The sequence below is a fragment of the Dryobates pubescens genome, chromosome 34 (assembly GCF_014839835.1).
Source record: "Dryobates pubescens isolate bDryPub1 chromosome 34, bDryPub1.pri, whole genome shotgun sequence".
NCBI lineage: Eukaryota > Metazoa > Chordata > Aves > Piciformes > Picidae > Dryobates > Dryobates pubescens.
Window position 1 is genome coordinate 897,643 of NC_071645.1, and position 23,511 is coordinate 921,153.

Below are 23,511 nucleotides of genomic sequence, written 5' to 3' on the forward strand. Positions count from 1 at the left end.
CTTGGGGCTGGGGCGAGCAGAGCGGCAGCTGGGCTGCAGGCTGAGCTGTCCCAGGTGGCACCTGAAGGCACCGCAGCAGCCCGGTGCTGAACGGCACTGCCCAGGAGGGGCAAGGCAGCAGGGTTCCCACTGCCCCCCGAGAGCAGTTCTGCTTCCACCCCGGGCAGGGAGCCAGAGCTGCACCACGCCGAAGCAGCCGGACCCACACCGAGCCCCCGCCGCGACCCGGCTGCCGCCGCTGACAGCGGCCCCGCCGCAGCGCTTCCGAGGGGCGACCGCGGGAGCCGGGGGCAGGGGAGGTGCGGGGGGCCAGGGGGGCTTCGGCCGGGGCTTCCCCGCCCCCCCCGCAGCGGCTCCCGGCCGGGCGCTGGGGCGCGCAGCGAGCCCACCCCCCCGGCAGCAGCGATGACAGCGGCTGCGGCGGCGAGGGTCCGACCGCTCCCCGCGCCCTGCCCTGCTCCTGCCCGGGCTGCCCACCGGCACCGGAGCCCGCGCCTGCAGCCGCCGGCACGGCACGGCCCTGCCCGGGAAGCCCCCCGCTCGCCCGGCCCGCGGCGGCCGGGAACCGCTCCCCCGAGCCCTCCCGGGCGGCAGGCTGCCGGAGCTGCCCTTCGCGTCGGGCGGCATCCCCCCGACCCCCCGGCGCCGGCTCCCCCGCGGCGAAGCGGCCGAACGGGGCCCGGACCAGGCGCGGGACCGCCCGTGACAAAACGGCGCGGAGGGCGGCGGAGAGCTCCCCCCCGCCGCGGTGTCAGCGAGGGCGGCCCGGCCCGGGGCCCGTGACAGCCGCCCCCCGGCTGCGCCCCGGCTCGGCGCCGCCGCCGCGCACCGCATTTCCGCGGCCGGGCCCGGGCGCACGGCGGGCAGCCCGGCAGGCCCCGGGGAGCTCCGGCGGGCCCCGGACGAGCCGCCGGCGGGCCGGGGGCCGGCCCCCACGCCCCGCGGGGCGGGCAGCGCTCGGCGGCAGCCCCCGCGGCGGCGCCCCGGCCCCGGCAGCCCACGCCGCGGGTGGAAAGAGGCCCCACGCGCGGCGGGCCGCGGCGGGCCGCTCACCTTGGCGCGGGTCACCAGGTGCGTGGCCAGCTTCACCACCGCGAAGTTGCCCTTGCCGATGGTCCGCTCGATCTCGTAGTAGCCGATGCGGGCGGGCCCGGGGGGCCGCGGGGGCGGCGGGGCCGGGGGCAGCCGCGGGGCCGGAGCGGGCCCCCCCCGCGCCGCTCGCCGCCGCTGCAGCCGCCGCCGCCATCTTGTTGCGAGGAGCAAACCCCCCCCCTCGGGGCTGCGGCACCGCGTGAGCTCATCCGCGGGGGGGCAGGGGGCGGGCGGCTGCCATGGCAACCCCGCGGGGCGGCGCCCTGACGCCAGCGCCGCCGTGACGCGGCCCCCGCGCGTCACCGCCCGCCGCCGCTGCCCGTTGGCTGCCGAGCGGGGCGGGGCCGGGCGGGGCGCCCCCGCGCGGCGGGGAGGGAGAGCAGCACTGCGGCTCCGAGGTAAAGTTGGCGAGAAAAGGCGAAGGGGGCGCGGCCGAGCCCCGGCCCGCCCGCCCGGCGTCACGGCTCGGCGCTGACGTCACCCAAAGGGCCCCCCCCCGAGCCAGCGGGGCCGCCCGGCCTCGAAGGGGTGGCGGGGGAAGGGGCCGCCCGGCAGAGCGGGTCCCGAGGCCCCCGGGCGCGCCTGAGCCCACCTCGCCGGCGGGCGAATGACGGCTCTGACGTCACGGCCGGGAGAATGACGTCATCGCGAGGCCGCCGCGGCCGGCGCCGCCTAGCGGGCAGCGGCAGGGGAGCGGTGGGCGGGTCTTCCGGCAGCGCGGCCGGAAGCGGCTCGGAGGAGGCGAGCGGCCATTGGCTGCTGGCGGCGGCGGAAGCGGAAGCGCTGGCGGCGCAGGCGCGGAGCGAGCCCGGGCCGAGGGGAGGGAGGCGCCCGCCCGAGAGCGCCATGGAGTCGCGGGGGGAGCCGCAGCCGCCGTGAGTCCGCCGGGACGGGCCCAGCCCCGCCGGGGCAGCCACCGCTCTGCTGCCGTCATCTACCGGCCCCCCCCGGAGCGCGGGCCCGCGCCGCACCGCGCGGCGGAGCTCCGCGGGGGTCCCCGCCCTGCGAGAGGGCTGCTTCCCCCCATTGCAGGGAGGGCCGGGCGCGGGAGGCCCGGTAGGAGGCAACCAGGCTGCCTCCGGCACCGCCCCGGGCGGCGGTCTCGCCGTAACGGCGGCGTAGGATGAAGAGCCGCTCTGGCGGGGCGGGCGCGGCGGCGGGAAGCCGCCCTTGTAAACCCTGCCCGCGATGAGCCGCACCTGGGGCCGGGGGAGGAGGCCCGCGGCTGTCACCTCCCCGCCCAGCGAGGGGGAGCTCCCCTTCAGCCCGGAGCACGGCGCCTTCCCCCCGATGTCACGGCAGCCCGGGGCTGCCACTTGGGCGTGTTTGGCCTTCGGGAGAAGCGCCGCGCTTTGCGCCGGCCCGGGGCGGGAGCGGGAGCTGGGAGGGGGAGCAGCGATCGCTGTCCGATGCTCTTCCCGGTTGAGATCCCTTGGGATCACTGCCGCTGTGATGCGCTGGCCCCGGCAGCCAGCTAATCCACCTGCACGGCGGAGCTCAGTGGTTGTAAGCTGGGTATCTGCATACTAATAGCGGCTAATCTTCAGGCTGTTAGCATTTATTATCGCGGCGGTAAAGCCGCGGGTGGCTGAGGGCTGCTCCTGCAGAGCATCCTCGGAAACCAGCTGGGCTTTGCCTCTTGTGGCGTCGGGTTCGGGTTCTGGGGCCTCCAGCGGGTCGATGGCTCCCGGAGGACAGGCTGCAGAGTCACCCCGGCAGCCGTGCGCGCACTAACAGCCCTTCAGTCGCCAGCCAGAGGTCAGCCCACACAGGAGCGGGCGTGGGCTGTGCCCTGTGAGCGGCAGGAAGTGTGGTGGCGCCTGGAGAGCCGCTGGAAGTGGCCTCTCTGCCCTGCTCTCTCCGCAGGAGCAGGATGAGCCAGGGGAGCTCCAACCCGGCCGCGGTGCCGCACGCCGCCGAAGACATCCAAGGAGACGACAGGTGGATGTCACAGGTAAGGCTGGGCAGGGGGCATAGGAGGTTAGGGGGCTGCACAGGCCCTGGCTGGCTGCCCCCAGGAGCTCTGCTGCCCCAGGGCTGGCTGTGTGCCTGGTGGTGGCACAGCAGCGAGGCGGCGTGAGCGGAAGGCTGCCCTGTGAGGCCGTTGCAGAGGCCGCTGCAGTCGGTTGCCTGTGAGGCAGGGGAAACTGCCAGCCCCTTTGTTAGGTGCAGAGCAGGGCTTCCCAGCAGGCCTGAGGGAGTCACAGAGCAGGGGGGAGGTGCTGGGGCTGCCTGTCCCCTGCTGCTGTGGACAGAAGCAGCCAGAGGACTCTGGCTGCAGTGACTGATTGCTGGTGGCTCCTGTTCTGTAAGTGCTGGAGCTGATGGGTGCCCAACAGGCTCACACTTGGCCAGCCTGTGGAGCAGACCAGATGCTCCTCTCACCACCAGCCAGGTGGCTGCTGGGGTTGTGTGGCTGGGAGGAGTGCCCAGCAGCTCATGGGTTAACCCAGAGGAGAGTGGTGGAGGGGATATGGCAGCAGGGGAAACTGGTTGGGCAGCTGTCCCTTTCTGTCCTGCAGCAGAGATAGGGCTGGTCAGCAGGGGCTAACCTTGCTGCCTGCTTCTCACAGCACAACAGGTTTGTCTTGGACTGCAAGGACAAGGAGCCTGACGTGCTGTTCGTGGGGGACTCCATGGTGCAGCTGCTGCAGCAGTATGAGGTATGGCTGGGGCAGGAGGATGGGAGGGCCCTGGGGACTGGAGCAGCCCTGCTCTGACCCAGTATCTGTGCTCACGTGGACTGAGGACAGTTTCTGCTGCTCCAATTTTGCTGCCAGCCCTTCAGGTCTGTTCTGCTGCTGCTTTGCCTGCCCAGGGCTTGCCCCTTTGTAAGCCATTTGCTGTCCCTCCCTGAGGCCTTGGCTGCCCTCCTCCATCCCAGCACACGAACACAGCCCCTTGCTGCTTCCCTGAATCTCAGCTTCCAGACTCCCCCTGAATTCTCTGGGGGTGTCTTGTGTGGCCAGAACACATCTGACCCCCTGGCACTGGGGGTGCAGCAGGCAGTGGCACATTGGCTTCCCTCTGAAGCTCTCTTGAGGCAGCAAAGAGCTCTGCTGCTCCAGCCTGGGGGCAGCTGGGCAGGTTGCTTTGGCAAGAGCTGCTCTTCTCTCCTGCTTTGGTTGCTTGGTGATGAAGAGGATCCCTTCAGATCAGAGATCCCTTTGGCAGCTCAGGACTTGGGGGTCTGCTGCAGGTGCAGCACTCTGTGTGATGAGCTGGGCAAAGAGCTGCTGGGGGGAACGTTCCCTCCCCTGGGGCCAGGGCTGAGTGCAGCTTCACCCCTGCACCCCCAGGAAAGCCTCACCCTGGTGTACATGCCCTCTGTGGAGGGGAGCTTGGAGAGGAAACTCCTGGCTGCTGCTCTTGGTTTCCTGGGGGCCCTCTCTTGGCTGTGCAGGGTGCTGCTCTGAGGTGCACCTTGCTTTCTGACTGCAGATCTGGAGGGAGCTCTTCTCCCCCCTCCACGCTCTGAACTTCGGCATCGGGGGCGACACCACAGGCCACGTGCTGTGGCGGCTGAAGAACGGGGAGCTGGAGAACATCAAGCCCAAGGTACCAGCAGGAGAGCAAAGTGGGCAGCCCTGTGCTGGCTCAGGGGACACCAGTGCAGAGCAGAGAGCAGCCTCCTCCTCTGGAGGCTTTCAGCACCCAGCTGGATGCATTCCTGTGGGACCAGCTGGCAGCCTTAGGGAAGGTTTCCTCTGAGCAGCCCTTGGCACCGAGTGCCCGTCAGGCGCCACGGCCAAACCAGCCCTGTTTGGGCACAGAGCTGCATGCCCCCTGCACGAGGCTGTGCTGCTCAGTGTGCAGGTGGGAGGATGCCCTCCACAGAGGGAGCTGACCTCCTTGTCCTGGTGAAAACGTTGCTCAGGCCTCTGGCTGAGCAGAGCTGGGTGCAGTGTGGAGTGGCAGAGCCTGTCCAGCCTGGGATGCATTCTTGGCCTCCAGAAGGAGGTGGTGAAGTGTGTGATGCTGAGTGTGTGGTGAGGGTCAGCCTCCCTCTGCCAGCCTGCTGTTAAACCCCTGGGGGTCCTTTCAGCCAGGCAGCAGAGCTGCTTGGTTGGCCCTGCCCCGGAGCAGCTCAGGCTGTGCTGTACAGCTCTGCCTTCCCCTCTCTGAGCCGTGCAGGCTCCTGCAGCTCTGTTGGCAAAGAGGCTCTGAATGGGGTGGGCTCAGGCATCCCTTGGGCTGGCCAGCAAAGCTCCAGCAGCAGCTCTCCATCCCTCCTGAGGGCCAGATCAGCAGCTTGCACAGCTGAAGCCCTCCTGCAGGCTGAGCTGAGCCTCCAGCCTGGCTCTTCCTGCAGCTGGCTGGGGGCAGATGATGTCCAGGCAGGGTTCTCAGGGTCAGCACACCCACCCTGCCCTCCTGTGGGAAAGCCTGAGGCCTGTTCTCTCCTGGCAGGTCATTGTGGTGTGGGTTGGGACCAACAACCACGAGAACACAGCCGAGGAGGTCGCAGGCGGGATCGAGGCCATCGTGCACCTGATAAACACCCAGCAGCCACAGGCCAAAGTCATTGTGCTGGTAGGTGTCCCTCGGGGGGCAGAGAGGCCTCTGAGGGGGGCCTGTGCCCAGGAGTGACTGGTCAGACTGGGGAGAGCAGCCTCTCTAGCTCTGCTTCCCCTCTGGCACCCCTTGTCCTGGCAGGGGTCATCCCCTTAGCGCTGCTGCTGTCCCACCTAAAGGTGTCCTGGCAGGGGACAGCACCTGCTGGGGGCAGAGCTGGCACTGGGAGTCCTGGCTGGCCTCTGGTGGCAGCTGAGCTGCTGCCTGTCAGTGAGGTGCTGGGTGGTGGCAGGAAGTGGGAGATGTCAAGGGGTGAGGAAGGGCAGGAGCCTTGCCAGTCGTGCCTGCAGCTCTCCTGACCCTCTCAGCTGCATCTCAGCTGCATCTCAGCTTAGGTCAGAATGGACAAAGGGACCCAAGGGACCCTGAGGAGAGGAGGCTCAGGGGAGACCTTCTTGCTGCCTACCACTGCCTGAAGGGAGGCTGTGGCCAGGTGGGGTTGGTCTCATCTCCCAGGCAGTCTCAAGCTGTGCAGGGGGAAGTTTAGGCTTGGTCTCAGGAAGAAGCTCTTCCCAGACAGAGAGATTGCCCTTGGGATGTGCTGCCCGGGGCGGGGGGGTTGGCATCCCTGGAGGTGTTGAGGCAGAGCCTGGATGAGGCACTCGGTGCCGCGGTCTGCTTCAGCAGTTAGGGCTGGGTGAGCAGTTGGACCTGAGGACCCTGGAGGTCTCTTCCAACCTGGTTCCGTGATTCAGCGACCCCAGGGGTCCCCAGCGACCCCAGGGAGGAGCTGCTTGGCCGTGAGCTGGGGGGGGGGTGGGCAGCACCGTGCCAGCCGCGCCAGCTGCACCATACCACCTGCGCTGTGCCAGCCACGCCGCACCAGCCCCGCGCCAGCTGTGCCATGCCGTGCCAGCCGTGCTGTGCTGCGCCAGCCCTGCGCCAGCTGTGCCATGCCGTGCCAGCCGTGCTGTGCTGCGCCAGCCCCGCGCCAGCTGTGCCATGCCGTGCCAGCCGTGCTGTGCTGCACCAGCCCCGCGCCAGCTGTGCCGCGCCGTGCCAGCCCCGCGCCAGCTGTGCCATGCCGTGCCAGCTGTGCCGCGCCGTGCCAGCCCCGCGCCAGCTGTGCCGCGCCGTGCCAGCCCCGCGCCAGCTGTGCCGCGCCGTGCCAGCCGTGCTGTGCTGCGCCAGCCCCGTGCCAGCTGTGCCACGCCGTGCCAGCCGTGCTGTGCCGCGCCAGCCCCGTGCCAGCTGTGCTGTGCCACCTGCACCGTGCCAGCTGTGCTGCGCCAGCCCCGCGCCAGCCCCGCCGTGCCAGCCCCGCGCCAGCTGTGCCACGCCGTGCCAGCCGTGCTGTGCTGCGCCAGCCCCGCGCCAGCTGTGCTGTGCCACCTGCACCGTGCCAGCTGTGCTGCACCGTGCCAGCTGTGCTGCACCATGCCAGCTGTGCTGCGCCAGCCCCGCGCCAGCTGTGCTGTGCCACCTGCACCGCGCCAGCTGTGCTGCGCCAGCCCCGCGCCAGCCGCGCCGTGCCAGCCGCGCGCCAGCTCCGCTCTGCCTCCCTCCCGCGCCCAGGGCTTGCTACCTCGCGGCGAGAAGCCGAACCCGCTGCGGCAGAAGAACGCCAGGGTGAACCAGCTGCTGAAGGGCTCGCTGCCCAGGCTGCCCAACGTGCAGCTGCTGGAGGTGGACGCGGGCTTCGTGCACTCGGACGGCACCATCTCCTACCACGACATGTTCGACTTCCTGCACCTCACCGGGGGGGGCTACGCCAAGATCTGCAAGCCCCTCCACGAACTGATCATGCAGCTGCTGGAGGAGACCCCCGAGGAGAAGAGAGCTGCCCTGGCCTGAGCGGCCGCCCCGGCCCGAGCGGCGCCCCCGGCCCCCCGGGCCGGCCCCGTCACCGGCGCCGCGGAGTCCTTCTCTCTTAAAGCACTTTCCATGGTCGATGGTGGCCGGGGGCTCGTCCCTGCTGCCGAGGGGGAGGGCTGGCCTCCGCCTGGGCCGGCCTGCCCGGGCCTGGCTGGCTTGGTTTTATTGCAGGAGGAGGATTAGCTGGAGGAGAAGAGTTTTACTTTTAAACCATTCCTCATTTCAGCCCAGAACAGGACTGTTGCTCTGTGCCCACCCCCCTCCTGTGTCTCGTTGCTCTGTGGTTGTCCTTAGCCCCCCTGTAGCCTGTCCGCCCCCTCCCCGCTGCTCCTAGGCGCTGTGCTCTGTTAGCCTGGCAACAAGAATCACATTCCACTGGCCAGGGGCCACAGCAGGTGCATCCTTCCAGACCTGGGCCCACCTTTGCAGGGCTGGGGTTTTTTGGGGGGTACTTTGCATTTGTTCTTTGTTCTCCAGGGGGGTTGCAGTGCCCCCAGGTTGCTCTCTCGCTCCTCTGCCAGGCAGCATCAAACTGGAATGCAGAAGTGTAAGGCAGCAGAGGGTTAACCCTGCTCCCCTCCCACTCCCAGGCTCTTCTCCTTGTGCTTCTCTCTCCTCCCATGCAGCCTTCCCCACTGCCCTGGCTGCTGCTGGCTGTCCTCTCCTCCGCTCCTCTCTGTGTGGGGTGGTGCTGGCCGCCAGCAGCGCCTGGGGTTGGGATTTTAGCTGCCCAGGGCTCACCTCCTCGCTGCTCTCATCCCACCGAGCTGCCTGTGCCACAGAGCCTCTTGCAGTGCTTTTCCTCCTCCTTTTTGGGGTTTTAAGTATGACTCTTAGATTTGTTTGGGTTTTCTTTCTCTTCAAGGGCACCTACCCAGCAGCCCCTCTCTGCCAGGCCTAAATCACTCCCAAGCTCCACAGCTCCCAAGGTGTACATTTCTTTATGGCTTCTGTCTTACCAAGATTGTCTTGGAGCAGCTCCAGCCTCCCCCAGTCAGCAGTGCAGCCGAGGTGTAGCTTTTCCTGCCCCAGACACTGCTGCCTGCCTGCAGCTGAGGCAGGTGGAGGGGCTGGTGGGGTGCTGAGGTGGATTGGTTTGGCTGCCAGGCTGCTCGTAGTCTACTAACGGTCACAGAAATGCAGAAGGTTCGCTTCTCCAGAAGGGAATTGGTTTGGAGCCGAAAGGCAGAGCCCCAGGTGGGAGCCACTGCTGTTCCTCCTTGGCCTACCTGCTGCAGCTGGAGCTGGGCACTGCCATGCTGACCTCCCTCTGCTGTAGCTCGCCCGGTGCCACCGGTGCGGCTCCCTGTGCCAGCAGGATCTGCGTCCTGGCAGGTAGATCAGGGAGGAACAGTCAGTGTTTAGCAAGCTCTTCACCCCCTGCTGCCTGTCAGGGGGGGCTGTGTGTGCAGGCTGCCTGCTGTGCCTGCTGGAGCCAGCCAGGAGCAGAGGTGCTGGCTGGGGTCGGTCTGCCCTTGGTTGCCACGCGGGGTGCTGCTGTTCCATGCCTTCTGTAAGCTAGGATTAAGGAATCCTTTCATGTCCCCATGACACTCCCCACCCCCTGCTCCTGTAGGTTTGATCCCAGCAGGATTCCTGCCTGGATTGCATGTGTAGTGTGTGTTTTGTTCCCAGTGTATGTGATCTGCACACCGCTGACGGCGAGGCGAAGCGCTCCCCCTGCCAGGGCCGGCGGCAGGCAGCTTGGGCAGGCCAGGCTGGGGCTCTGCTGCCCCCCGGGGGCTCTGCTGCCCCCCGGGGGCTCTGCTGCCTTGGCAAGTGAAGGCAATCCCCAAAAAGATGCTTGCTGGAGAAGTTGAGGCAAGGGGGAGTGGAATGTTACACAGGTGTTACACTAGGCTGCAGTGGAGGATTCTTTGGGACAGGGCTTCTCCCACCCCCCAGGGGAGCAGGCAGAGCGAGGTCTCCTGAGAGCCTCTTGGCCTCCCAGGCTTGCATGAAGAGGTCCTGTGCCAGCTTAATCTGTGTGTCCCTGCTTCCCTCCCTGCTGCCTCTGGCTGAAGAGATGCTACCCAGGAACTGCTCTCCAGCAAAGGCCCTGACTTCCAGCTCCTGGGCCCTGAGTCAGCCTCTCTTGGCAGGGCACCGAGTGGCCCAGGAGCTTTGGCAGCTCAGAGCCTGCTGCAGCGTGAGCAGGGCCAGCTCTGCTGGGGCTTGGTGAGCTGAGGTGCCACACTTGTGCTTGGTTCAGTGCTCACTACCCCCTCTGCTCCTCCACCCACCTCCAGCACTGCTGGCACTGCCCAGGGGAGGTGAGGCCCGCGGCCTCTGTTGTTGCTGCCTTGTAAGAGCCAGCTCAGGGCTGTGAGGTTCTGTGGTTCTTCCTCCTCCCAGCCCTTGTGCTGACAACCCAGCACCCTTAGCTCCAGCCCTGGGTGACCAGTGTCCCTCAGGGTTGGAGCTGGGCTCCTGGGCCAGCAGGACCCAAGTGTGCTGGGGAAGAACCAGCCCCGGGGTCCTCTCCCCTCTGGTGACCCTGGGGGCATGTGGCAGCTCTGAGCCCAGCGCCGCTCCGTGTCAGCCGCGCCTGCTGCAGCAGAGGGACAGCAGGAGGCTCCTGGAGCTTGCCGGGGGCGGGGGGGGGATGACTGCAGAGCTGAGGAGGGGAGCCCAGACGCTGCGTGAAGCGAGGCTGCAGCCTGCCCTTGCTGCCTGCCCCCCACCCCCGCCCGCCGCGGGGCAGAGGCTGTGAGCCCGCCGCCGGGAGGCCGCGGGGAGCGCTGCCTGGCCGTGCGTGTCGCGATATAAACGTGGATGTTTCACCCCAGCCTGTGGCAGTCTGTCTGTGCCTGTGTCTCCTGCCCTCTCCCTGTCCTGACTCCTCACCTGTCTGTGGGTGCTGGGGAGGTGCTGCCCTGCATGGAGCCACCCAAGCCGCCTCCCGCCGCAGCCTTCCCTCCGTGGGGTCAGCTGGAGCCTGGCTCCTGGCCCAGCTGCTCTGCTCCCTGCGCCGCGGCAGGGCTCCCCCTGCTCGCTCTGTCCTCTCCTGGGGCCGGGCACAGCCTGGGCCCTGGCTGGAGCCAGGCTGTGTGGCTGAAGGGAGCTGGCATCTGGGCCCTGGGCAGGACACCCGCTTGTGCCTGGTTGCTTTCTGGTGGCCCTGCCCCGAGCAGGGAGGGCACAGCCCCAGGCAGCCCCACTCACAGTCACCCTGGAGCTCCAGCAGCTGCTCGGGGGCCAGGTGGAGTTGTGCTTCCAGCTCCTGCATGGGCATCTGTCTGTCCCCCAGCAAGTCCTTCCATCTGCCAGCAGCATCACCCCCCCCACCGGGAAACAACCTGCAGCCTGTCTGGGAACGCTTCGGGACCCTCCCCGAGGGGACCTGTAGAAATAAAGTGCACAATAGCAGCAGTGCCTTGTGTCTCTTTGCCTCCCCCCCACACGGCAGGGCAGCCTGGGCACGGCAACAGCACCCTGAGGAGCAGCCTGGGAGATGGCAAGGGACCTCCCCGTGCCCCCCAAGCGAGGGTGGTGCTGGCTGGGCTGCTGGCTTGGGCAGGCCCTGGCTGGGGAGGAGTCCCTGAGCCTGCTCCCAGGAGGGATCTGGAGCAGGATTCCGTCCTTGGGTGAGCCAGGGTCGGTGCACACCCAGCAGCTGGGCTGGCCGTGCCTGCCCAGCCCAGCTGGGTCACTGGTGAGGCCAGCTGGGTCACTGGTGGGGCCAGCCAGGGGCAGGTACTTGCTGCCACACGTCAGAAGGTGACTATGCCGAGGTGGAGGCCACTGGCCGCAGTGAGCACCTCCCAGTGCTGCTGGCCGCAGGGCTGGACGTGGAGCCTGCACGGGGGAGGCCTTGCTCACACCCAGGCCCCTCCTTGGGCTGGGGGGGATGGGTCCTTGTCCCATCAGAGGGGTGGGGGGGTTGGACATTGTCCTGCAGGGCTGGAGCTCGCTTGTGGGGTCTCATACGGGGTGGGGTTCAGCATGGGGCAGGAGCTCACCCACGGCTTGGTGCTTCCCATCCAGGGTGCCCCCTGCGGTCCTATAGGGGCCAGGGGCTCCCCTGTGGGGTCCCATATGGGGCAGGGCTGTGGCTTCCCCATCAGATCCCGTGTGGGGCCAGGGGTCCCTCGGGAGCGGAGGCTTCCCCCGCGGGGCCCGCCGGGACCGGGGGCTCCCCGCTGTGCCGGGGCTGCGCCGGGGCCACTCCCCTCGGGCACCGGGCCCCGCCCGGGCCCCGCCCGCCGCCGCCGCGTCACTTCCCCGGTCTGGCCCTTCACCGGCTGACGCTGCGTGACGTCACCGCCGGTCCGTGTTTACTGCTGCTGTGTTCCGGGGAGAGAGAAAGTACCGGGCAGCGCCACCGGGCACCGCCGCCGGGCACCGCCACCGCCGGGCACCGGCACGGGACGCTGGATACCGAGATCTTCCTCCGGCTCCTGTCCGCAGCGGCAGCAGGGGCAGCGCCGGCCCGGGCACCGGGGAGCGGAGATCGGGCAGCGGGGCCAGCGATGGGGCTGGGTGCCCGGACGCGCCCCGGCTGAGCCGTCCCGTCCCGTCCCGCCCCGGCGGACCTTGGCCGGCCGGGGAGCGGCCGGGGATGCTGGCGGGATGCCGGCCAGCGGGGCGGCCGCGCTGCTGGTCCCGGCAGTGCTGGGCTGGGCTCTGCTGCTCTGGACCCTGCCGCCCACCCTGCCCCAGCCGCTGTCGCAGCCCCGTGAGTCCCGGCATGTGGTGGAGACCGAGGCCGTCTTCGACACCTCCTACACCGACTCCGTCAACGCCAGCCTGCTCCACATCTACGCCTTCGACCACACCGTCCGCAGGAACCGGGTGAGCCGCACCGCCGCTGCCCCGCGCCCCTGCCCCTTCCCCCGGGCTCCGCCGTCCCCAGCGCCGTCCCCGCCTCGCTCGCATCCTCTGCCACGAGTGCCGAGCAAAGTCCAGGCGCCGCGGCCGGAGCTGCCCTGCCGACACCGGGGCTCCCGCTCTGCCCGCAGACCGAGGGCGTGCGGGTCTCGGTCAACGTGCTCTCGGACCCCAAGAACTTGCCGGTGCTCTTCGTGGTGAGGCAGAGGGAAGCTGTGGTCTCCTTCCAGGTGCCGCTCATCCTCCGCGGGCTGTGAGTAGCAGCGGGGCAGGCGCCGAGCCCCTGGCCAGCCCGGCTGGAGGGTGCCGGTGGGCGGCAGGGGGCAGGGCTGGGGGGCGGTGGGCACAGCACCCCTCTGCCCACCCAGGTACCAGCGGAAGTACACGTACCAGGAGGTGAGCCGCACGCTCTGCCAGCCTCAGACCAAGGCGGAGGTGGAGACCCAGAACTTCTACGTGGATGTCTCCACGCTGTCCCCCAACGCCTCCTACCTGCTGCGGGTCACCCGCGTGGAGAACTTTGTGCTGCGGTGAGGAGAGCCCCGCGGCCCTGCCCCCCGCGGCCCTGCCCCCCGCTGCCCGCCGGGGCTCTGCCTCCCCTCCCCTGCCCTCATCTGCCCCTGTGCTCTCTGCAGGACCAATGAGAAGTTCAGCTTCAATGCCACAGCTGCCCAGCCGCAGGTGAGGAGCAGCTGGCACGGCCTGGGAGAGGGAGGGGCAGCACCCGGGGGGGGCAGCACCCGGGGGGGGGCAGCACCCGGGGGGGGCAGCATGGTCACCAGTGATGCTCTTTCCCCTCCCCAGTACTTCAAGTACGAGTTCCCCACGGGAGTGGACTCCGTGATCGTGAAGGTGACCTCGGCCATGGCCTTCCCCTGCTCTGTCATCTCCATCCAGGACATCCTGGTGGGTCTGGGGGGTGGGGACCCTGCCCAGGTGGCCCCTGGTGCCCAGCAGGGCTAACAGCCCCTCCACCCCCACAGTGCCCTGTGTATGACCTGGACAACAACGTGGCCTTCATCGGCATGTACCAGACCATGACCAAGAAGGCAGCCATCACGGTGCAGGTGGGCACGGGGCTGTGCCGCGGGGCTGTGCCACGGGGCTGTGCCACTCCCGGCCCCTGCCCAGCCCTGGCAGGCAGAGCATGCAGAGATTACCACTCTGGGGGGTGGAACTCATGCCCCCCAGAGAGGCCTGGCTGACCCCCATCTCTCCCCCACTCCAGAAGAAGGATTTCCCCAGCAACAGCTTCTACGTGGTGGTGGTGGTGAAGACCGAGGACGAGGCCTGCGGGGGGGCTCTGCCCTACTACCCCCTCTCCAAAAATGCCTCCCCAGGTATGCCAGGGGGGGTCTGGGGTCAGCACGGCCCTGCCACTGTGAGCTGTGTGCTGGGGACAGGGCGAGGAGCAGCCTCACAGGGGGCTGAGCCCTTGGCCCCTGCCTCCCTGCAGAGGAACCTGTGGACCAGCACAACCGGCAGAAGCTGCTGGAGGTGATGGTGTCGCCTGCCATAACCTGTAAGCCTGGGAGGGGCTCTTTGGGGCTGGGAGCGGGGTGCTGGGCCCCACAGGGACCCCACAGCCGGTCCTGGGGGCTGCTGCTCCCCGCTGAGAGCTTGTGTTGGCCCTGCACAGCGGAGGCCTACGTCAGCAGTGTCCTCTTCTGCCTGGGCATCTTCCTCTCCTTCTACGTCCTCACGCTGCTCATCGCCTGCTGGGAGAGCTGCCGGTGAGTTCCGGCCACCCCATCCCCGGGGGTGCTGAGCCCCTGCGTGCAGGGTCCTTGGGGGTCCTTGTCCTTGCTGTGCCACCCACCCCTGGCCACTTGTGGCTGTTTCCCTTGGCAGGCAGCAGAAGAGGAAGGGGCTCCTGGCAGCCATGGACTCGCCCAGCCTGGACACGGGTGAGGGGCTGGCGGCAGCAGCGTGCTGAGGAAGGCTGCTGGGGCGTTCCCAGGAGCTCCCCACTGTCCCCCTGGGGCCTGCTTGGCCCTCAGCAACCTGGGGACAAATCCTGGTGTCGGGGGGGCAGGGTCCTCCTGGGGCTTGGGCTTCACCACTCTGCCGCTCTGGGGCTGGCAGGGCTGCGCCGGGGCTTGGCCACCTCACCAAGTCTGTCTCTTTCTTTCCACGGCTTCCTGGGGACTCCCAGCATCCCTACTGGGTAGGTGCCAGCACTGGCTCTGTTCTTGCCTGTCAGCTCCCTCCTGTGCCAGGGCAGGGGCGTGGGGTGCTGCTTTGTGCCAAGTGGCTGGGCAGGGGTGCCAGGGGAGGCTGACAGGGACCCTCCTGTCGTGCAGGGCACAGCCGCAGCATCCCCAGCTCCTTCCTGGGCCATTCCCCCTACGACAGCTACGGCTATGGCTCCTTCGGTGAGTGCCAGGCACCGACCCTCACCTCCCAGCCTGGCAGCAGGCGGCTGTGCCCAGCACAGCCGTGCCCGCTGCAGCCATGCCCACCCAGTCTGGCCATCCTTGCAGGGAATGGTTCCTCCAGCAGTGCCGAGGGTGTCACGGACAGCATGGGCTCCGTGGAGGTCACCTACAGCTACGTGGGTGAGTGCTGGGGCAGCGGCGTGGAGGCTGGCACCGCTGCAGCCCTGCAGAGCTGCCATGCCTGAGGAGTGCCCAGGCTCCCTGACAGTGTGGAGCTGCTGGCAGCGTCCCCGCTCTACCTTCCCACCGCCCAGGCAGGGTCCCTGTGTTGCCAGCCCCCTCCTGCAGGCCCGCGGGGGGGCGTCTGAGTTAGTGCTGGAGATGGACAGGCAGCGGGGCGCCCCCCCCGGGGCTGGCACCACCCCTGCCCCAGTGACTTTGGCTTTCCTTTGAAGGGCAGGAGCAGTTCAAGCGGCGCACACCCTCCACCCCGATGAGGCCGCTGAGCATTGCCATGGGTAGATGCTGGTGCTGGGCAGGGATGAGCCAATCAAGCCAAAATCTGCCCTGCCCCAGGCTCGTGCCTGCGGCGCTGGCGCCTGCGCCCCCTCCGAGCGAGGGCAGCTGCCCACAGGCCTCGCAGTGGGCAGGGCTGCGGGGCAGGACATCATCCTCCTGGCCTCACGCTGTCCCCAGCCTGGCAGAGCCCCGGGGAGCCAGGGCGCGGGGCGCTGCCCACGCCGGCGCAGCCAGCAGGCGTCCCCAGCCTAGGGCAGCGCAGGGGGCAGGGGGCAGCGGGACCCTGTTGGCAAGGAGGTGTCTGAGCGGTTAATTGGGGGCGATTGGGGCCGGGGAGGGGGAGGCTGAGGCGGGCGGGGCGGAGGGGGCTGCGCTGACGGCGCCGGCTCGGCCGCAGGGGAGCGGTCGCTGGAGAACGTGGCCGGGCGGCCGCGCCTGGACTCGCTCAGCTCGGTGGAGGAGGACGACTACGACACGCTGGCCGACATCGACTACGACAAGAACGTGATCCGCACCAAGGTGCGTGCCGCTGCCCGCCGCCCCCCGCCCCCCGCCCGCGGCCGGGACCAGCGCCTCCACCTGCCCCTTCTCCTTGCAGCAATTCCTCTGCGTGGCTGACCTGGCGCGCAAGGACAAGCGAGTGCTGCGCAAGAAGTACCAGATCTACTTCTGGTGAGTGGGGGGCAGCAGGGATGGGGGGCAGCAGGGATCGGGGCCACAGCGCTGTGCCCGGGGACCCCCTGACCTCCCCCCCGCTGCCTCTCGCAGGAACATCGCCACCATCGCCGTCTTCTACGCCCTCCCTGTCATCCAGCTCGTCATCACCTACCAGACGGTGAGTGGGGGTCCTGGGGGGGCAGATGGGGCTCCTGGGCACTCCGGGGCTGCTCCCCAGCTGCCATGGGGATGTCCTCGGTGTCCCCCCGCCCCCTCCCCACCCGCTGTCCCCGTGCCCACCTGCAGGTGGTCAACGTCACCGGCAACCAGGACATCTGCTACTACAACTTCCTCTGCGCCCACCCGCTGGGGAACCTCAGGTGGGTTCGGGGTGGGGGGGACAGCGGTGACTGGGGGTCCCGGGGGGGGATCCCCAGCACCCACGTCGGGACTGTCTCCTCGCAGCGCCTTCAACAACATCCTCAGCAACCTGGGCTACGTCCTGCTGGGTCTGCTCTTCCTGCTCATCATCCTGCAGAGGGAGATCAACTACAACCGAGCGCTGCTGCGCAACGACGCCCACGCCCTGGTACGGGCCGGGGATGCCCGGGGCGGGGGTGGGGGCGGGGAGCGTGCCTCAGCTGCCCGGAACACCCCCACGTCCCCTCCCTCAACCTCCCACCCCCCAGGAGTGCGGCATCCCCAAGCACTTCGGGCTCTTCTACGCCATGGGCACAGCTCTCATGATGGAAGGGCTGCTCAGCGCCTGCTACCACGTCTGCCCCAACTACACCAACTTCCAGTTCGGTGAGCGCCCCCCCGCCCGGCGCCCCCGCTGCCCAGGCCGGGGCTGCCCTCGCCTGGCTCACCACCCCCCCGGCCGCCCCCGCAGACACCTCCTTCATGTACATGATCGCCGGGCTCTGCATGCTGAAGCTCTACCAGAAGCGGCACCCAGACATCAACGCCAGCGCCTACAGCGCCTACGCCTGCCTGGCCGTCGTCATCTTCTTCTCGGTGGTGGGCGTGGTGAGTGCGGGGCCGGCTGCCCACGCGGGGGGCTGCCGCCGCTGGCCCCCCGCCGCTGACTGCCTGCCCCCCGCCGCTGACTGCCTGCCCCCCGCCGCTGACTGCCTGCCCCCCCGCCGCTGACTGCCTGCCCCCCCCGCAGGTCTTCGGCAAGGGCAACACAGCCTTCTGGATCATCTTCTCGGTCATCCACATCGTGGCCACCCTGCTGCTCAGCACCCAGCTCTACTACATGGGGCGCTGGAAGCTGGGTGAGGCGTGGGGGGCACGGCCGCGGGCAGGGGGAGGGGGGGGGGCAGCTCAGTGGACCTCCCCCTCCCCTCCCCCAGCATGACCTCTCCTCTCTGCTCCCCCCCAGACTCGGGCATCCTGCGCAGGATCCTGCACGTGCTGTACACGGACTGCGTGCGGCAGTGCAGCGGGCCCATGTACGTGGTGAGTGCTGGCGCCGCGCCCGGTGGCACGGGGGGGTCCCCAGCTCTGCAGAGACCCCAGCTGGGAGTGCTGCTTCCCCCCACCCCGCCCCTCACAGCCCCCCTCTGCCCTTGCAGGATCGCATGGTGCTGCTGGTCATGGGCAACATCATCAACTGGTCGCTGTAAGTGCAGAGCCGGCTGCATGCCAGACCCTGCGCCGCTCCTGCCAGCCCGCTCCCCGCCCCTGCTGCCAGCCCTGTCCTGCTCCCGCAGCATGGCCCCCCCGGCCCCCCTGCTGGGGCTGGGCTGAGGACAGCCAGCTCGTGGCAGCTGTGAGCCGAGCACGGAGCGTCCCTGCTGGAGCCGCGGCAGCCCCGGCGTCCCACGCACTGCCCAGTCCCCGGGGGGCTGCTGGCATCTCTGGGGACATCAGGGTGCAGGGGGCATGGCGGGGGGCACCCGCGGGCTGCGCTGACCCTGCTGCCTGTCCCTGCCCCCCCCCCCAGCGCTGCCTACGGCCTCATTGTCCGCCCCAATGACTTCGCTTCCTACCTGCTGGCCATCGGCATCTGCAACCTCCTCCTCTACTTCGCCTTCTACATCATCATGAAGGTGCGAGGCCTGGCTGCGGGGGGGGCTGCGTGCCCAGCGGGGGGGGCAGGGCCGGGCACCCCTGCCAGCTCCTGCCTGCCGCTGACCCCGGCCTCTCCCGCAGCTCCGCAGCGGTGAGCGCATCAAGCTCATCCCCCTGCTCTGCATCGTCAGCACCTCGGTGGTCTGGGGCTTCGCCCTCTTCTTCTTCTTCCAGGGGCTCAGCACCTGGCAGGTGAGTGGCAGGGTGGCACAGCAGGGCGGGCAGGGCGGGCAGGGGCTGGCAGGGTGACCGCCTGGGCCTGTCCCCGGCAGAAAACGCCGGCGGAGTCCCGGGAGCACAACCGGGACTGCATCCTGCTCGACTTCTTCGACGACCACGACATCTGGCACTTCCTCTCCTCCATCGCCATGTTTGGCTCCTTCCTGGTAGGTGCCGGCTGCCGTGGGCACGGCTGCCCAGCTGCCTGCTGCCCTCTGCCCGCCGCCCTGGCTCACCGTGGCTGCCCTCCCCCGCAGGTGCTGCTGACGCTGGACGATGACCTGGACTGTGTCCAGCGGGACAAGATCTACGTCTTCTAGGGGCCCGCAGCCGCCCGCCGCCCTGGCACCGTGCCAAACGCCTGGCTGCAGCCCCTGGAGGGGGGACCCCGCCCCTGGGGAGGGATGCCCGCGCTGGGGGTGCCGCCAGCCGCTCCGTCCCCCTCCCCGTGCCGCCGGGGGGGTCCCGGCGGTGCCTCCCCCCCGCCGCTGTGTGTCCGTCCCCAGGCTCGCTGTAGCCAGAAGAGGGCCGGGGCGGGGGGGCCGCTGGGCGCCTGTGCTGGGTGACAAGTGACACTGGACAAGGTGCTGCTGCTGCTCTGTGGCCCTGTGCCCCTGGCGGCTGGGGGCCAGCGCGGTGCCAGCAGCCCCGTGCCCCCCCGGGCACGCGGGTGTGGGTCTCTCTTCAGTGCCTGAGTTGTATGGGTGGGAGGTGGGGGGCGTGCGGCCGCGGGGGCGATGGGGGTGGGGGGGCAGCTGCCGCTCTCACGACCCTCGGTGTCCCCAGGGGGGCGCTGGCCGCTGGCTGTCCCTCCAGGGCCGCTCCCCGCGGGTCTGCGGGGAAGGGACTCGCATTAAAGTGTCTGCACTTTGCTGCTGCCTGCTGCCTGGGCGCTGGGGGGCACCGGGAGCAGCCGGCCCTGCCTGCGGTGCCAGCCACGCTCTGCGCTGGCATCAGCTTCTGCTTCCCACTGGCACCGTGGCAGAGGCAGGGCTGCTGCTCCCCTCCTGCCCTGGTGGGGGCTGCTGGGGGGAGGTCTGTGGAGGGAAGCCTGGGGATGGCTGTGGGATGGAATCAGAATTGTTTGGGTTGGAGAGGAGCTCCCAGGCCGTTGAGTCCAACCTTCAACCCAACACCACCATGGCACCGACTATGGCACCAACTGTGGCCCCAAGTGCCATGGCCACAGGTTTCTGGAACCCCTTCAGCCATGGGGACTCCACCACCTCCCTGGGCAGCCTCTGCCAGTCCCTGACCACTCTGGCAGCAAAGGAATTCTTCCTCCTCTCCAACCCAAGCCTCCCCTGGCACAACTTGAGGCCATTTCCACTCTCCTCATCGCCTGTTCCTTGGAGGAAGGGGATGCCCAGGTGCGATGCCCACAGGATGCCAGCACCCAGGGCACACCGCGGGCTGTGGGTACCACGCAGGCTGCCGACCCCCCTCCCCGTAGCAACCCCCCGGGGAAAACGGCGGGGGGCGGCGGCGGGCGAGCTCCTGGCTATAAAAGGACCGGATCCGGCGGCCCCGTCCCGCCGCCCGCTGCCCCCGGGCCCGGGGGGCGGAGGCGCGCAGGGAATGCGCAGCCACGAAGCTTTTCGGAGTCTTTCCCCAAATATGGTGCCTGGGCCCGAGTCACGGAGCCGGTGGGGAGGGAGAATGGGGCGGGGGGGGCTGACATCACCGGTCCGGCCCCGAACCTTTTAGCGCGGGGTCGGCGGCCCCGCCGCGCACTCCACCGGCTCCCGGTCCCGCACCGCCCGCACCTCCCGCAGCAGCGCCCGTAAGTCCCACTGCGGGGCGGGGGGGGCATCGGGGAGGGTACCCCGGGGGAGAAAACTCAGCGCCTGGCATCGGGGGGCTGCTGCCCGGCATGAGGACCCCGAGTCTGGACTGGGAACGCGGCTCCCGGGGCTGTGCTGCCGCTCCGGGCGTGGGGATTCCTGGATGGCCCCGTGCCCGGCATGGGGATGCCACGGCCGGGATGGAGACCCTGCTCTGGGGATGGCGACGCTGCTCCCAGGCTGTGCTCCTACGGCCAGGATGGGATTCCCACTCCTCTGGCTGCGACACTGCTCCCGGACTGGGGATGCTGCCCCTTGCCTTGCCCCACTGCTCCCTGGCTGAGGGTCAGGCCCACCGGGAGGAGCTGCAGGGCTGGCAGGTCCAGGGGAAGCTGGTGGCCAGTGGGCACTGCTGTGTGGCCAAGGCAGCTGTGAGGGGGTGAGGCTGGGGTCTGCCTGTGATCCCCCCTGTGCTGTGCTGGCCCAGGGCACAGCCTGCTGGGCAGCTGGGCCACAGAGCAGACCTGGCACTGCTGGATGTGCCTAGTGGTGCCTCTGGGGTGCCCCTGCATAAACCATGGGGCTTGTGGGGAGCCCTGGCACTGCTGGCAACATCCTCTGTGGCACTGAGCTGTGCCAGGGCGCAGGGCCTGTCCAGGATGTGCCCAGCAGTTGGGGTGAGCCAGCCCAGGGCAGGGTATGGATCTGGGCACTGGGCACATGGCTCCTCGGGGGCACAGCCCTGATACTTGGTGGCTGAATGCCAAGCAGGGAGCTGTGAAGGGAGGAGTGATGTCATCTCCACTGAGGATTTGGCTGCTGGCTCCCAGTACCTCTCCCTCCTGGCATCTTCCCTGGCATCCTCCAGCCCTGCCTGCAGCCAGCTACCTGCCATCTCTGCCCACAGCATGCCCTTACAAGGGCATGGGCACGGCTCCCACCTCGATCCTGCCTTGCCTAAGCTCCCCAGCACCCCACGGTGCCACAGCCACCCCACCCTGGCATGGTGTGGCCACCCTGCCATGGTCACCTACTGTGGTCATCCTGCCACCCAGACCCCTCTGCCCTGTAGTGCCCATGGGGCAGCACGGCTGCTGTGGCTGGAGGACATGGCCATGCCAGGGTCATTTGTGCCAGCCAAGAGATGACAGGCAGCTGAGCGGGCAGGGGACAGGGACAAGGCTGCTCCCTCACACAGCCTGACCCAGGAAGTGGGGACAAGGTCCTTCTGCCGGCATGGGCACTGCCTGTCCCAGGGCACAGCTGAGCACTCACCTCCAAATGTGCCCAGATAGAGCCGGTGCCAAGGGAAGTGCCCGGAGCAGGGCACGTCCCTGCTGCACCAGGTGGATGCCCCGGAGCGCCGGGGTGTCTGCGGGGTCCCTGGGCAAGGGGACAGCGTCTTCACAGCCCGACGGTCCCTGTCCCAGCCAGGGCTCCCACCCACCGCAGAGATGGCAAACAAGGGCCCTGCCTATGGCATGAGCAGGGACGTGCAGTCCAAGATCGAGAAGAAGTACGACGAGGAGCTGGAGGAGCGGCTGGTGGAGTGGATCGTGGCGCAGTGCGGCTCCTCCGTGGGCCGCCCCGAGCGGGGCCGCCTGGGCTTCCAGGTCTGGCTGAAGAACGGCGTCGTAAGTAGGAGGCTGGGTGGGCACGGGGTGAGCAGCTCCGCAGCTCGGTGGTGTGCGGGGGGCGCAGAGCGAGCACGGCCTCTCCTCCGCTCTGCTCGCAGGTCCTCAGCCAGCTGGTGAACAGCCTCTACCCTGCCGGCTCCAAGCCCGTCAAGATCCCCGACGCCCCCCCGACCATGGTGTTCAAGCAGATGGAGCAGATCGCTCAGTTCCTCAAGGCGGCTGAGGACTACGGCGTGGTCAAGACGGACGTGTTCCAGACCGTCGACCTCTTTGAAGGTGTGGACGGGCGGCTGGGGGGCAGCCGCGGCTGGGGAGGGGTCCGGGGCTGTCACGCCGTGCCCACCCTCATGCCCTTCCGTCCCTTCCCTTGGCAGCCAAGGACATGGCGGCGGTGCAGAGGACGCTGATGGCCCTGGGGAGCCTGGCGGTCACCAAGAACGACGGCAACTACCACGGGGACCCCAGCTGGTTCATGAAGTAAGTGGGGAGCGCGGTCCCGGGGGGTGGGCACCCCCTCGCTACCCAGCAGAGCCCTGGAGCACAGGGCATCCCTGGGGAGCAGGTGCTGCCGGGGCACCCCAGAGCCAAGGGGCTGGGCACCGGGGTGGGCACGGGGGTGCCAGATGTGCCTCTCCCCCCGCCCCGCAGGAAGGCGCAGGAGCACAAGCGGGAGTTCACCGAGAGCCAGCTGAAGGAGGGCAAGAACGTCATCGGCCTACAGATGGGCAGCAACAAGGGCGCGTCACAGGCGGGGATGAGCTACGGCCGGCCCCGGCAGATCATCAGCTAGGCAGCCGCTCCCCGCCGCCCCCAGCGCTCCCGCCGCCGCCGGGAGAGCAGCCCCGGCCGGGACCTCCGTCTCCGCTCCCCCGGCCCAGCGCGCCGCAGAGCCGCCCCTCACCCGCTGGTATTTATTGGAAGGAAAGCGCCAGCCAGCCCCAGCGACCCTCCAGCGCCAAGGGCAGCATGTGCCCAGCCCCGGGGGCGCCGGGGCAGCCGCTCCCCGCCGGCCTCGCACGCCCCCGCCGCCCCCTCGCCAGCCCCCGCCGCCAGCCGGTCCCGTCCCCGCCGCGCTCGCTGGCACCCACGGGTGCCCCGCTGCCCTCCCCGGGGCCGGCGGGCGGGAAGGGAGCGAGCCCCGGGCCCCGGAGCCGCTCTGCCCTGCCCGCAGCCCCACACGAGCCCCGCGCCACCGCCGCCGAGATCCTTGCAACGGGGAGAGAAGAGAACTGGCCTCGGGTTTGTACTTCGTCTTTGTCAACATTAAAGGGTCTTCATCTAGCGCGGCCTGACGAGGGTTCCTCGCCCCCAGGGAAGCCAAAGCCAGCCCGCAGCGAAGCTGCTCTCGGCGCCCGGCCCACGCCTGCCCTTCCTTCCTTCCAGCTGGCACAGCCCCAGCCGGCCCCTGCCCGGAGCAGCCCCTGGAGGTGCCCAAGAGACGCGTGGCCGTGGCCCCTCAGGCCGTGGGCAGGGTGGCACGGGGGTGATGGTTGGACTTGACCTTGGAGGTCTTTGCCAACCCAGCACCACCAGAAGGTCTCCCCCGAGCCTGGAGGTGCGGGGTGGCTGAGGTTTGCCCAGCGCGGCCCCCGGGGGCGGGCAGAGGGGGCGGGCAGGGCAGAGGAGAGTTTTCAAGGCTTTATTTGGAAAGCTACACAAAAGGGCTCTGCTGATTAAAAAACAAACCCCAGCTTTAGAAAAACCAACCACCCCCCCAGGGGCCCCCACGGAGCCAGCCCTGCTCCCGGTGAGCCCCTGCCAGAGCAACTCAGCCTCCCCCTCCCGGCCCGCGGCAGGCATTGCCTGCAGCCTCAGCCCTCCCCGGCACAAACCAGGACCCGGGCAAGTGCCCACTGCCACCACCCCTGCTGCCACGCCAGCCCAGCAGGGGCAGCCCTGCCCTGCCCCCCCACAGCTGCAGGGGTG

General features: G+C 69.2%; 4 protein-coding genes across 7 annotated transcripts in view; 3 read left to right on the plus strand and 1 right to left on the minus strand.

Annotated features, from left to right (window-relative positions):
- The window catches only part of SIK3 (SIK family kinase 3), a 49,277-nt gene extending 48,041 nt beyond the window's left edge, over positions 1-1,236 (minus strand). For both annotated transcript variants that reach the window (XM_054176037.1, XM_054176036.1), the window contains exon 1: positions 1,054-1,236. The gene's annotated coding sequence lies outside the window, so the exon portion shown is untranslated. The remainder of the gene's footprint in view (positions 1-1,053) is intronic.
- Positions 1,237-1,839: 603 nt separating this feature from the next.
- Positions 1,840-7,484, plus strand: PAFAH1B2 (platelet activating factor acetylhydrolase 1b catalytic subunit 2). The gene is made up of 6 exons (XM_054176045.1): positions 1,840-1,967; positions 2,959-3,046; positions 3,666-3,755; positions 4,534-4,650; positions 5,503-5,625; positions 7,183-7,484. The coding sequence occupies exons 1-6, from the start codon at positions 1,939-1,941 to the stop codon at positions 7,459-7,461; spliced, it is 726 nt and encodes a 241-aa protein (XP_054032020.1). The 5' UTR covers positions 1,840-1,938; the 3' UTR covers positions 7,462-7,484.
- A 4,392-nt stretch (positions 7,485-11,876) lies between these two features.
- Positions 11,877-18,571, plus strand: SIDT2 (SID1 transmembrane family member 2). Of its 2 annotated transcripts, XM_054176040.1 has the most exons (28): positions 11,877-12,276; positions 12,444-12,565; positions 12,681-12,842; positions 12,948-12,993; positions 13,117-13,218; positions 13,296-13,379; positions 13,541-13,652; positions 13,769-13,834; positions 13,952-14,045; positions 14,164-14,219; positions 14,468-14,479; positions 14,616-14,687; positions 14,796-14,870; positions 15,146-15,208; positions 15,607-15,728; positions 15,808-15,881; positions 15,978-16,044; positions 16,173-16,246; positions 16,332-16,455; positions 16,556-16,673; positions 16,759-16,895; positions 17,038-17,146; positions 17,254-17,330; positions 17,447-17,493; positions 17,818-17,923; positions 18,027-18,137; positions 18,218-18,331; positions 18,422-18,571. In XM_054176040.1, exons 1-28 carry the CDS (start codon positions 12,055-12,057, stop codon positions 18,482-18,484), a joined length of 2,631 nt encoding a protein of 876 aa, XP_054032015.1. In that variant the 5' UTR covers positions 11,877-12,054; the 3' UTR covers positions 18,485-18,571. The 2 variants fall into 2 exon arrangements, with proteins under 2 accessions (XP_054032015.1, XP_054032014.1); XM_054176039.1 differs by lacking the exons at positions 11,877-12,276; positions 12,444-12,565; positions 12,681-12,842; positions 15,146-15,208 and having other exon boundaries at positions 12,939-12,993; positions 18,422-18,569.
- Positions 18,572-19,829: 1,258 nt separating this feature from the next.
- TAGLN (transgelin) lies at positions 19,830-22,487 on the plus strand. Of its 2 annotated transcripts, none has more exons than XM_054176043.1 (5): positions 19,830-19,947; positions 21,379-21,582; positions 21,684-21,861; positions 21,960-22,062; positions 22,234-22,487. In XM_054176043.1, exons 2-5 carry the CDS (start codon positions 21,403-21,405, stop codon positions 22,373-22,375), a joined length of 603 nt encoding a protein of 200 aa, XP_054032018.1. In that variant the 5' UTR covers positions 19,830-19,947; positions 21,379-21,402; the 3' UTR covers positions 22,376-22,487. The 2 variants fall into 2 exon arrangements, with proteins under 2 accessions (XP_054032018.1, XP_054032017.1); XM_054176042.1 differs by having other exon boundaries at positions 19,837-19,947; positions 21,383-21,582.
- Positions 22,488-23,511: the final 1,024 nt, after the last annotated feature.

Excerpts from the sequence above, each read along its gene's own strand:
- TAGLN (XM_054176043.1), top strand. The coding sequence starts at position 21,403 with ATGGCAAACAAGGGCCCTGCCTATGGCATGAGCAGGGACGTGCAGTCC. Across the intron at positions 21,583-21,683 it reads TCTGGCTGAAGAACGGCGTC|GTCCTCAGCCAGCTGGTGAA; the intron begins GTAAGTAGGAGG and ends CTCTGCTCGCAG. Across the intron at positions 21,862-21,959 it reads GACCGTCGACCTCTTTGAAG|CCAAGGACATGGCGGCGGTG; the intron begins GTGTGGACGGGC and ends TTCCCTTGGCAG.
- SIDT2 (XM_054176040.1), top strand. The coding sequence starts at position 12,055 with ATGCCGGCCAGCGGGGCGGCCGCGCTGCTGGTCCCGGCAGTGCTGGGC. Across the intron at positions 13,653-13,768 it reads CTCCAAAAATGCCTCCCCAG|AGGAACCTGTGGACCAGCAC; the intron begins GTATGCCAGGGG and ends GCCTCCCTGCAG. Across the intron at positions 14,871-15,145 it reads GGTCACCTACAGCTACGTGG|GGCAGGAGCAGTTCAAGCGG; the intron begins GTGAGTGCTGGG and ends TTTCCTTTGAAG.
- PAFAH1B2 (XM_054176045.1), top strand. The coding sequence starts at position 1,939 with ATGGAGTCGCGGGGGGAGCCGCAGCCGCC. Across the intron at positions 3,756-4,533 it reads AGCTGCTGCAGCAGTATGAG|ATCTGGAGGGAGCTCTTCTC; the intron begins GTATGGCTGGGG and ends TTCTGACTGCAG. Across the intron at positions 4,651-5,502 it reads TGGAGAACATCAAGCCCAAG|GTCATTGTGGTGTGGGTTGG; the intron begins GTACCAGCAGGA and ends CTCTCCTGGCAG.